Below are 12,468 nucleotides of genomic sequence, written 5' to 3'. Positions count from 1 at the left end.
GGTCTAGCAAAACTCTTAAATCTCATATCTTTAGAAGGCAGGTACACCAGAAAAGTCATTGCCTTGTGGTTTGTGATTGTGAAGAATTAGAAACAACCAAAAGCCCAGCAGTCGGGGACCGGCTAAGTGAACACGGGTCTGGATATCCCCATGGCTGTCAGGCAGCAGCGAAAAAGGAGAATGCAAGAACCCATGAGCTTAGCCAAAGTGAAGTAGCAGATTACAGAATGATTCGCATCTAGTCTGATACCATTTATGTTCTTAACATGCAGTGCTGTGTAGTTCACAGAACATACAGAGAAGGTTCTGGAAGGCTACTCAGCGTATCATAGTAGTGTACGTTTTGGAGGAGGTGGAGAGAAAGGGGGCCCGGCCTGGGCAGGAGGGGGATAGTCAGAAGAGACTTGAGTTTTATATGTGGCTGTTCTAATTTTTCTTAAGGAGAATATATTTATGTATTTCTTCCATAATATTTTTAAGAGACCAAGTTAAAGTGTGCCTGGGTGGCTCAGTTGGTTTAGAGTGCTACTCTTGGCCTTGTCTCAGCTGGTGATCTCAGGGTCATGAGACCAAGGCCTGCGTCAGGCTCTGCGTTCAGCGTAAAGTCTACCTGAGACTCTCTCTCTCCCTCTGCCTCTCCCTGCCACACTCTCCCGTACTTTCTCTCTTCCCCTCTCAAATAAATCTTAAAGAAAAAAGAGAGAAATACCAAGTTAAAGTTCTCTTCTGCCCAAATGGAGAGGCATGTGTTAGAGAATGTGCAGCTCCCTGGGTAAGCACAGACCTGCTAGGTTGGGCCTCTAGGGAGCTGCATGGCAGGCGGCGGGGAGCCTCTGGATGTGAGGGTCGCTTTGGCCCACGAGACTGACTTGCCTTGAGGACTGTCTCTCATCACCTCTCTCACACTCTTAACTAAATAAGCAAGAAACCACGTTCTCCAAAATCTCTTGTTGCACTGTCGAGACAGGACCGTGTTAAAGAAGTCTTCATTTGACAGGAAAGAAAATCACAGTAAGCGTTGGAGTGGGATGGTCAGCAGGTCCTCCTGTGCCTGCCTCCCGCCTCAGCACGCACTTTCTCCCATCGTCCCCCTGGCTGCCCTCAGGCACTTCTAGATTCCTGTGTGTCCAGACCCACCTTCCAACTTCCATGTCTAAGGGTCCACTTCTTTTTTTTTTTTTTTTAAGGTTTTATTTATTTATTTGACAGACAGAGATCACAGGTAGGCAGAGAAGCAGGCAGAGAGAGAGGAGGAAGCAGGCTCCCTGCTGAGCAGAGAACTCGATGGGAGTTTTGAGTGCCAGGCGCGCTGTTCTGTGAGAAGCCCCAGAACGCCTTTTCAGTTGTTCCTTGAACTCGAATCTGAGGCAAAAGCAGAAAATGTATTTTCAGATACAGCTTGTCTTTTGGATTCAAAGGAGGCAGGGCTAATTCCGAGGAGGTGTGAAGATTAGGGGCTCCTTGGATGCTATTTATAAGGTACTTTGGGGGCAACACAGTATCTAAGCAGAGAATGATGTGCTCAGGCCCCTGGCCACCGCAGGCCTTCAATTCACACCTAGTTCACAAAAATTGAGGAGGAGGGTATCCTGTTGACCTTTCCCTTCGGATTCCCAGCTTCAGTTCTGCATTCCAGGAAGTCCTCAGTTAACTCAGGGGATTTCATTTGGAAGGTGAGAGAAGAGAGTGTGAAAACCCTTCAGGGCTTCCCCTAAATTAACAAGAAAGAACATTCTCCCGGAGGTGAAGACCGCAGAGCTCGGAGGTTTAATTTTTGTTCCGAGGCAGAACCAGGAAATGTCTGGGCACTTGCCCCCGACCTTCACATCACGTTCTCCGGGAGAGGTCCACCGCATCTCCAAGTGTTGGAGGAATGACTTCGGGACAGGACGAGATAGCATTTCTCTCCTGACGTTTTTCAGACTCGGATTTAAAAGTTTATGTAACAGTGTGAGAAGGAACCCTTCCTTCATAGGAAAACCTGAAAGCGAGGCTAATGAAAAACATCAGCAGATTCTAATTACCCTCGTGGAGGCTCATTTGTGCTAGGCATCCTGTAACGTTTTGCTGGCAGCCTGTGGGCTGCTGCCTCTTAGGGGTTGGATTGTACTTACCCCCTTAAAAAAAAAAAAAGAGATGTGTTGAAGTCCCAACCCCAGCCCCCCAGAATGTGACCTTCTTTGAAAATAGAGCCTTCGTGGATGTCATCAAGGGACAATGAAGCCACTAGGATGGGCGTTCATCTGGTCTGGCTGGTGTCCTTATAAGAGGGGAAACTGAGGCACAGACTCGACATGCACAGAGAGAAGGCCATATGAGGGCCGAGGCCTAGAGTGAATGGTGCATCTCCAGCCAAGGATGGCAGAGGTTGCCGGCACACTGCTAAGAGCTAGGAGAAGCAGGGAAGATCCCTCTAGAGGGTTCGGAAGGAACACAGTGCTGTTGACATCTTGATTTCAGACTCGGAGCCAAAAGAACTTGAGACAAGAAATTTCTGTTAGTTGGGCCACCCTGTTTGTTGGTGTGGTCCTAGCCAATTGATGCAATTACTGTACCACACCCCCATAAAATACACATTTAGATGAAGTAAGAGCGAGCATTTCAGTTCCTCCATCATGGGTAATGACGGACGAATAGGTATTTTCCAAAGATGATTGTAACATCCTCTCGTGTCCTACATGTTGCCTAGAGCCTTGAAGTTCCCTCGTTCAGAAATGAGTTCTAAACCCCCTTCTCCTGAATCCAGAAGAGCTTCTGACTTGCTTTTAGTGCTCCGTGAGTGCTGAGGCAGCTTCCACCATGCTTGCTGAAACACCGGTCCTGGAGCCTGGAATTCCCACGTCAACAGTCTCCTTGTCTTGAATCCGCCATGCTGTGAGGAAGCCCAGATGGTTCCGGATGAAGAGGCCGCATGGAGCCATGAGTTTACATGGCGAGAGGTGCCTAGACAGTCCCCCACGGCAGTCCAGCATCCCCGGGGTGTTAGCTGCAGCTCCTGAGTCCCACCCCTGTGACAGACCCTAAGCCAGAGCTACCCAGCCATGCCTTCCCGAATTCCTGACCCATAAAAGCCACAGGAGTTAAGACAATGATTATCCTGCTTAAAGGCACTGAGTTCTGGGGAGATGTGTTGCCCAGCACCAAATGACTAGAATAGTTAGCATACTCTGTGCTTTGCCTTGGTTGCTTTCCTTTAGTTTTAATTTTAAAAATACACCGTAGTCCTACTTCTGATTAAATAGCTTTGTATTTAGAGCAGATGGAATACAACTGCAAAATATCCGTGGCTTAACATAATAGGATTTATCTCTCACTCAGAGTACAGTTGCTGTTGGATGGCTGTCCTCCAGACAGTGATTCAAGGATCCCTATTCTTTCTTCTTAATATCTCCGCTGCTCCTGGTTCCCCTCGGGGTCCTCTGCTGGGTCACTGGTATTCAGGTGGCCAAGGAGAGAGGGGAGAGAGTGAGGGGAGGATAGTCTGGGATATTACAGAGGCCAGGCCTGACAGAAGGAAGTAGGAAGTAGGTTCTAGGAAATTGTATTTTTGTCATATTCCCCGAGTTGTGATGCACAGGAAGGTTAGAGGGTCACTTGGCCCAATAATTCAACCCTTTCATTTTACAGATGGTGGAGTTAGGCCCAGAGAAGTGTGGGGAGCTCCATACTTCCCTCCACAGCCAGAGCCAGGGTTGGGGGCCTGTGTGCTGAGGCCCCTCTAGTCCTCTTGCCATGCTATCTTCCAGGGCTGGTGTCATAGCAGGCCAGGACCGTGAGGGTGTGCCCTGAATTGTTCCAATGCCTCCCCCCCCCATTCACCAAATGAGGAAATACAGCCCCACACTGATGTATATCATAGCATTTGCCTCAAAACACCTCATGAGGTGTAGTTAGCTTGTAGCCACGAGTCCCCTGCATTTAGTTTATGACCAGATCTAGTCCAGAACACGTCCTGCTGTATCTGGAAAATTCCTAGCAAAAGTCAAACCCTGAATAGTGTTATAATTTAGAAACTGGAATTCTGTAGTAATTTCTCTGTGTCACTCTGAAGGCCCCTTCGTTTTCCGCATTCTAATGAGTCCTGACTACATTCCATGACAGCCACCTTTTAGGGAGGCATTGGTTGTAGAGGAAGGCAATGGGGGGGGGGGGGGGGGAGCCTTCCAGTTCTCCAGCTTTCTTGGTGAACACAGCAACGCTTATTAGCATGCGTGTCACACAGTTTCCATGATAATGCTATAATTTTAAACACTCTGAGTTAAAGACCTAGTAGAGGAGGTTAGTCTTGCTTTCTCAATTTGCTACACAGATGGCTCGTCTCTCTTTCCCCATCAATCTTCCTTTTCCTAAGCAAAATGTAAAATTTGGACCAAAGAATGGAAACACCAAGGTTTGGGCTGATCTTATTAACATTATCCTGCTGTTCACCAACAACATCATAAGCATTTGCATCCTGGTTCTAAGCATGTATATGGGGAAAAAAAAATCCTCCAGCCACTTTCAAACTTCTGAGATTTGGGGAGCAAATGGGGTCAATTATCCAATGATAATTTAATAAATCATTATGCCCCCCAAACCTTCGCTGAAGTCATTTAGTGTTGATTACCTTGATTAATGACTAAATATTTGTAGCTATATTTGAAATTGATGGCTAGAACACCTGCCTTCCGGTAGTGGCATGAAGGAGAATGTATATATGTGTAATGACCTTCAAGGCAGCAAGAAACCAGGGATGGGTCCAGGCCCGGTGAAATGGGGGGTCCTCCCAACACTGCTGAAGCCCAGTCAAATGGTTCCCTGAATAAGCCACAGCATGAACCGTATTGTGAACACTGTGGGGTGTGAATAGTGCCTGGAGAAGAGTGATGGAGAAGTCAGAGGTGATCCGTGCCTCCTTCCTCTCAGGCTTGGTCAAGCACGACCATTTTGCAGGCTGGTCCCTCACTCTCCTTCCCTCTGGGAGCTCCAGGGTTGTTCCTGGCTCTCACTAATGTGGTCAGAAAGCACTGTGGAAGTTGAGTTGCTCAAGACAGGAAAACTGACTAAGGCTGGAGGTGACCAGGCCCAGAGAAGGGCAAATCTAGTTTCCATTGGCTGAACCGAGTAAACAGACCCAGCCAGTTCAAGATAGTGTTGTGGTCATCTATTGCTGTGTAACCAACTATCCCCAGATTTGCTGGAGGCAGGACAGGTTCCCACGGAGGCAGACTTTGAATGTGCAGGTTGTTTATTAAGAACTGCCCTTAGAACCAGAATATGGAACAGAGGAGAAGGTGCAGTAGTGGGCAGAAGAGGCTGTGCTGCCTTGCAGCCCAGTGACAGCCCCAGCTGGCCCAACAGAAAGTTCTGAAGGGCCCTTAGATTGGCCCAGGTTGGACTGAGATGAGCTGGTCTTTATATCAGGGTAGATAGACTATAGCCCCTGAGCCATATCCAGGTGGTCACTTGTTTTTTGTTTTAAGATTTTATTTATTTGACAGAGAGATCACAAGTAGGCAGAGAGAGAGAGAGAGAGAGAGGGAAGCAGGCTCCCTGCTGAGCAGAGAGCCCGATGCGGGGCTTGATTCTAGGACCTTGAGATCATGACCTGAGCCGAAGACAGAGGCTTAACCCACTGAGCCACCCAGGCACCCCGTCACTTGTTTTTAAATAAAGTTTTATTGGAACACAGCCACATCCCTTCATTTATATATTGTTTAAGGCTGCTTGAACCTTACTGGGGCAGAGCTGAGTAGTTGGGCAGAACTCTGTGGCCCCCAAAGCCTGAAATATTTATATCCAGCCCTTTATAGAAGTTTGTTCAACCCAGCTGTATGTTCCTACACTCAGCAGCATGACCTTGGGCGGCAGTTTGCAGCAGAGGCAAGCCCTGAAATGCCTCCAGTCATCAGTCGCAGGTCCTTCCTCCACGGGGAGCATGGGTGGTGCTCACGGTGTCCACCCTAGCAAATTAAAATGACCATTTTATTTTGCAAACAGTTTTGTGAGTCAGGAATTCTGGAAGGACTCAGATGGAGTCTGACTTCCATGACATCAGCTGGATGAAAGTATCCACTCCCAAGATTTCTTCCTTGGCTCAATGTTCCTCGGCCTCTTTTCTCTCTTCCTGGGGTGTCCCATCTTCCAGGGTTTCTTCAGACCACAGGGTGGTTTGGGGATCATGACACCCTCTTCGTGAGGGCTTCAGCACATGGTAGAAACAGAACTACACCAAAGCCGGCATGGAGTCACTCCGCTGTGTCTTACATGGCCTCGGGATCTGCCGAGATTCAAGATGGCAAAGCCCCAGAGGCACAACCCCCTCTCAGAAGCATATGTGGCAGGATGTGCTGTGGCATTAGATAACTAATGCTTCAGTGGCCCAGGTTGGCTGGCTCACCCAGGTTACAAAGTTCTTGGTGCTTCCCAACCCCATGGTCCGTGTCATCCCATGGCTGGCTTGAAATGGCCATGAGAGGAGTAGGACACCCTGGGAATGGACTGGACTGGGCCTTGCCCCTGCCCCCAGCCCCAGAGAGCCCGTTGGGAATTATGGGCCAGCACACCGCTGCCTCTGTGGGAGGCTTTCAGTTTGAAACCAGATGAGAACAGAAACAGTGTTTACCGAGCCCCGAGGGGCTCTCCACACCATGGTACCTCAGACAGCTCTGTGGTGTGCGATGGTCCCTTATTTGATGGAAGAGGAATCCCAGGCTCAGCGAGGTTGGGTAATGGGGCAGGTGACATGGAGTTCTACAGGGACAGTAGTGTCCCTCCTTCGAATGGCACCCATTCTGTTTAGTGACCTTAGCCTCCTGCTAGACTTGCCAGTCTCTTCAGGTATATTTATTATCTTTCGTTGGTCACATCCCAAGTCTATGCACTAAGTTCACATCCTAAGGCCTAAGTCCTAGGCTGCCTGTTTGGTGAGGAAATGAGGCCCAGCCTGAATGCATAAGCTTCCAGCTGCAGAGTGAAGCTGCGTCCTGGGTGCACCGGCTCTGGGCCTTACCCCACCACGTAGCCCACGGTGGTGTGGGCCACCTACGCCAGGCCATGCAGGCCAGAGAGGAAGGAAGCACCCGGGGATGAGAGAGCATGGTTCCCCAAATCACTTGATTCATCATTTCCCATTTTTCTCTCCTTTACCCCACCCTCTGGAGTTGAAGGAATCCTTCTCCCTGATTTGTTGGTTTTAAGAGGAATAAGAAGACAGAAAACTGAGGAGTGGTGGGCACCCAGTGCAGAGTTCATGGCCAAGGGCTCCGTGGAGAGAGTAGGGCAGCAAGGCTGGGAGGGTGCAGACAGGCCCCCCCCCCACCCCTGCGAGAGTGTGGGGGTCACCTGCACGCCTCCATGGCCGGGGCTTGTGGGGGGTGTTTCCTGGCCTTCCTGGCTCGCTCAGGCTCTGGGGCACATGGCAGATCTGTCCGAGCTCTCTGCTTGGGTCGCCACAGTCCCCTCACCTTCCGGATAAACATCCAGATGTTAAATATCAGAGGGAAGCCGTGCATCAGGAGAATGCAATTAAAACTTTCACAAATGGTCCTCACTTTTGAGTGTGCTAAGAATCACCTGGGGCGCTGGTTAGCTGTTCTGCGTTTTCCAGTCCCCACTCTTGGGAAACTCTCAGGCAGGAGGCCGGAACGGACGTCGAGAGTCTGTATTTTTAAAATACCTCAAGCAATCCTGATGCTAGGGGGCCTGGGGCCAGGCTAAGAAAAACAACTTAGAGAGTGAAGGGGCAGGATCTGACCCCTTTCTTGAAGACGTCGGCTTTCTTGTCATTGGAGTTTAATCTCGTAAGCACCGGTTCTCTTTTTTGGATGGGGAAGTAGTAGGTATGTTCACGGAGCTGTCTTGCCAAAAGAAAGATAATGAACACAGCGTTTATGGGCACAATTGCAGTTAATTATTATGTTGTGCATGTATGGGTAAACTTGAGAAAAGATGAACTTATAAAAACTCTTATTAAAAGTTCCCTGTTATTTGCCATTAATTACTGCTGTGGATTTCTAAGGGGAGTTTGTTCACTTAGCCACTGGCCAACAAAGTTTTGAGCTCTTGCTGTGTGCCTGGCTTCGTGAGTTTCATGAGAGGCTTCATGCCTGTGTGAAGACCGGGGGACAGTCATGGACTGACCTCTGTGCATCAGAGATTTACAGTCTGCCCAGGGAGAGGGATTCATAAATCCCTAAACAACGTCATACATTTCAGATTTGCATAGGTTTATTCTTACTCGTAAAAAGTATTTGTAAAATGCATTACTAAATGTGCTTTATTAATAAATATACAAGGATTTATATATAAACGGGTACAAAACAACAGTAAGAAAATCTCCGTAAGCCATATATTGTGATTTGGGGCTTAAAAGAATTGATTAACGCACAGATTACGAACTTTCCAGGCACTCTCTGATTGCACAAGGAAGATATGTTCTATAAATTCTGCACAAAGTTGGCGTATTATTTTGTCTTGTTTTTATTTTTTTTTAAGATTTTATTTATTTATTTGACAGACAAGTAGGCAGAGAGGCAGGCAGAGAGAGAGTGGAGGAAGCAGGCTCCCTGCTGAGCAGAGAGCCCGATGTGGGGCTTCATCCCAGGACCCTGGGATCACGACCCAAGCTGAAGGCAGAGGCTTTAACCCACTGAGCCACCCAGGTGCCCCATGTTTTGTCTTTGTTTTTAAATCAGTGAGTTAAGACCTTACCTGTACATATATGTAAGTAAGATGCTTTCAGATATATTTCTCCCCATCACATCTCTGCTCCTTGCTCTCCCCTGTGAGCATAGCACAAGAGGAGGGTGATCCTCAGGACCGATCCAGCACGAATGTGCCTGAAGAAGGAATTCCCATCCAGTGGGGAGACACATGGAGAACTCTGATGCCTCGCTTAGCCATTTCAACTTGTTCTTAGGCCATTCTCTTGCCTGAAATTCGAGCACACCAGTGGTCTACACAAGAGAAACTGAAGTACCCCCAGTAACCTCTGCTTCCTGGTTTTCAGAGTCGCAGGTGGAGAGCTGTTTGACTTCTTGGCTGAAAAGGAATCTCTGACTGAAGAGGAAGCAACCGAGTTTCTCAAACAGATTCTTAACGGTGTTTACTACCTGCACTCCCTACAGATTGCCCATTTTGATCTTAAGGTACGTTTTGCTGAGTGTAGGTCGGAGAGAAGGGTATGCAAATCATAGCATCGGTTGTTTGTTTGTTAAGAAAAATTGAGACATCTGAAAGACATACATTTATTTTTAATCCTATATGGGTGTAGCAGATGGAATTAGGAAGATAAATCAGCAGGTGTATAGTGCATACCTACTCAAGGATTTCTAACCTTTTGTGGGATAGAGACTGAAGATAAATGATTACGTTCAAGAATCCCTGGGGAGGAATCAAAGGGTTTTACCAGCCAGGTCTCTAAGCAAGGCGGACATTCTTGGTTATGGGGTGTTTTTAGCCTAGAGTGGCCTCTGGCTGCCCAGTTTCCAACTCCTGTAGCTGCAGGGCATATAAGGAGGAAGCTGTCTTGATCTCTCCTCTGCCTCTTGATGCAAAGGCCTGACTCTGTCACCAGCAATCAATCAAGAGAAACTCTGAGATTGGCTAATTGGGGTCTTTGGCAGCCTGGAAACAAAGCACTGTGGGAGATAAAAAGGCATGTCATACTTGTAACTATCAGGGAGGTTATGGTCTCTATAGGAAGGGAAGGCATATATGGGAGCAACAGGTCATGATGATGTAAGATTCAAGGCACTGAGAAGTGATCACAAAGCAGCATGTGATCGATTGGCAAGTGAATGATTCAGATCATTGGAGCTAGGATGAGACTTCAGAAGAGGGAGGACTTTCTCCATACTTACTGTAGCAGAGCTGTCAAGACCCCATCTGGATCCCTCCAGCACTCACTAACACACCCCGAACGCTGCTGCTGGACACTTGTGACTGTCTGCCTGACATCTGGTTTCTGGCCTGGGAGCTGCACGCACCAGAGTCGATGCCCACAGAAGCCGTTCTTAGCAGTGCAGGCGGTTGGGGTGGGAGGGATGATGGATAAATGCCCTGACTCCCTCCTGCTTCAGCTGGAAAATTCAGTGCTACTCCTCCTTAAGTTCCCCAAGGGCACTGCCCTCCATCACCCCCACCTTGACAAGACACCTTGCGTGGGTTTCCTTCTTTCTGCTTCCTGTCTCCCCAACCTCGACCGTGTAACTCTTCCCTGGAGCCCCCTCCCACAAAAGCCGCTCGCACCTGAATCCCTGGCACAGGTCTGCTCCCAGGAGAACCTAAACCAAGATATTTTGTTTTCCTGGTCTTCTCTTGCAACTACCCAGTCATCCCTAGGTTTGGCTGGGTTTTTTTCAGGGATGGGGAAGAACAATTCTGCCACTTTGTCTTCAGCATAATATATTATAGCGCTTCTCTTTTTTTTAAGCCTGAAAACATAATGCTTTTGGATAGAAATGTCCCTAAACCTCGGATCAAGATCATTGATTTTGGGTTGGCCCATAAAATTGACTTTGGAAATGAATTCAAAAACATATTTGGGACACCAGAGTTTGTTGGTAAGTTTTTTTTTTTACTCCTGCACTCTTTTATTTCTCATAAATATAATGGATTAAACTGGCAAAATGTCCCCTGCTGTAACATCATCTGTTTCCCTGGTACATCTTTCTGGTTTATATCTGATGGTGGAATCTGTTGATTCACTTTTATTCAAAACTAAACATGTTTTATTTCCTCTTAGCTCCTGAGATAGTCAACTACGAACCTCTTGGTCTAGAGGCAGATATGTGGTAAGGAGCATGCCCTTGATGCTGTCATCTTTCTGATTTACTTTACTGTTCTTCTGACACTGGCTTCTGTTTCTGTTTGTGTCTAGGAGTATCGGGGTCATAACCTATATTCTGTAAGTATCAAAATCCACGTCTTGTATTCTTTTCCTCTTTCTCTGAGACCATCTGTCTTATTAACCATCTATGTGTCATGTTGATCTCTTCAGTTTATGCATGCTTTTTATGTAAACATACTCATCTTACACCCCCAGAACACGTTTAGTTTATACTAATTAAACATTTTCTTCTAATTCGCAATGAGTCATCAGAAACTGCAGCATCATCGCTGAAAGCAAGCGTGGCTGTCCATCACTGCTGAGAAAATAGGAAAAAAAGAAAATAGGGTGTTTTTTTAACTACTAGATGCTGTTCCAAATTAACTTTTGAAGTGCCTCCTAGGCCTTAAGCTGGAGGTTTTGTGCATGGCAACTAAATGCCCCCTACGGTGTAACTGGATTCTGAAGGAACTGCCCAAGCACCAGATTATCATCTGAAGCCTCACTCCCCTTATCAGTTGTTATAGGAATGACATGACCACCCAAGAGGTAATCATGCATGTTCTGCACCTCCACTTTATTAACAGCCTAAGTGGGGCCTCCCCCTTTCTTGGAGACACTAAGCAAGAAACATTAGCAAACGTGTCGGCCGTCAACTACGAGTTTGAGGAAGAATACTTCAGTAATACCAGTGCCCTAGCCAAAGATTTCATAAGAAGACTCCTCGTCAAGGATCCAAAGTGAGTGTCCGTCATTCCTGAAAGGTTCCCGGCCGTGGCTCCAACTCACAGCCTGGACTGTGCATGCGGCCACATTTATGCGAGCCTGGTGGGTTCCGCGTGGCCAAGGAAAGCACGCCACGTGGAACGCTTCGGAAAATGCAGGCAGGGCCCTTTGGACCTGCTTGGTCGGTCCCTGCAGATAGAGTAAAATAGTCCCAGAAAGACCAACATTCGTTCCGGCTTTCTTCCATTAAGCAGTCCCTGACCTGCATTTTCCAGAGCACCTACCTAGGAGGCCCAGCCGGCATGGAAACAACCTTAGTGTTTGCTTCTATGGTCACAGCATTTTTTTTCTTTCCCCTCCCCCTACAAAGGAAGAGAATGACAATTCAAGATAGTTTGCAGCATCCCTGGATCAAGGTAAGTTGCCCGCCGTGATTGGTTTGGTATTAGAGGGCATCCCAGAATGCCATTGCCCTGGGGTATTGCAAGTTACCATGGGGTCTCGCCCCAGATTGCGTGGAGGATTGTTTTTGATATTGGTGCTGTATTTAAAGGCGGCTGACAGATGAGAGTGTCCTAATGGTCGTGGAGGTGAGAGTGAGCTGTCACAGTGCAGGATTCTAAATAGGGAATCGAAGGCCAAGTTTGCTCAACAGCCATTTTTGGCTTGACCAGTGGGATGGTGGCCCAGAGACTATTTTAAAATTTTTGGAATTGATTTCCAGCATAAATATCATACCAGATCTGGATTTCCGATGTCTGCTGTAAAATTTAAAGGCTACAGCACCAAGCCTGCATTCCATAAAGCGCTCCAAACCCTGCACAATTGTCTGTGCCAGAGCCTGCCGCCCCCTCTCCCCCCGGCCTACTATATACCTCTGCGTTCCCTGAGACACCCACTGGCATTTGGGTTAAAGAGTTTGCTCCAGCTAT

At 47.6% G+C, this 12,468-nt stretch overlaps 1 protein-coding gene across 2 annotated transcripts in view; it reads left to right on the top strand.

Annotated features, from left to right (window-relative positions):
- DAPK1 (death associated protein kinase 1) overlaps window positions 1-12,468 on the top strand; it is a 78,025-nt gene that overhangs the window by 16,984 nt on the left and 48,573 nt on the right. The window contains exons 2-7 of one of the 2 annotated variants that reach the window (XM_059411733.1): window positions 8,990-9,128; window positions 10,415-10,544; window positions 10,727-10,775; window positions 10,862-10,888; window positions 11,398-11,550; window positions 11,907-11,952. In XM_059411733.1, coding sequence (XP_059267716.1) covers window positions 10,427-10,544; window positions 10,727-10,775; window positions 10,862-10,888; window positions 11,398-11,550; window positions 11,907-11,952 — 393 coding nt within the window. In that variant the 5' untranslated portion in view covers window positions 8,990-9,128; window positions 10,415-10,426. Of the gene's footprint in view, window positions 1-8,989; window positions 9,129-10,414; window positions 10,545-10,726; window positions 10,776-10,861; window positions 10,889-11,397; window positions 11,551-11,906; window positions 11,953-12,468 lie in introns of those variants that run through there. The other variant, XM_059411732.1, reaches the window with a different exon arrangement.

This window comes from Mustela nigripes, chromosome 9 (assembly GCF_022355385.1).
Source record: "Mustela nigripes isolate SB6536 chromosome 9, MUSNIG.SB6536, whole genome shotgun sequence".
Lineage (NCBI taxonomy): Eukaryota > Metazoa > Chordata > Mammalia > Carnivora > Mustelidae > Mustela > Mustela nigripes.
Note: the sequence above shows the minus strand (reverse complement) of the source record. Positions and strands in the feature narration are given on the sequence as shown.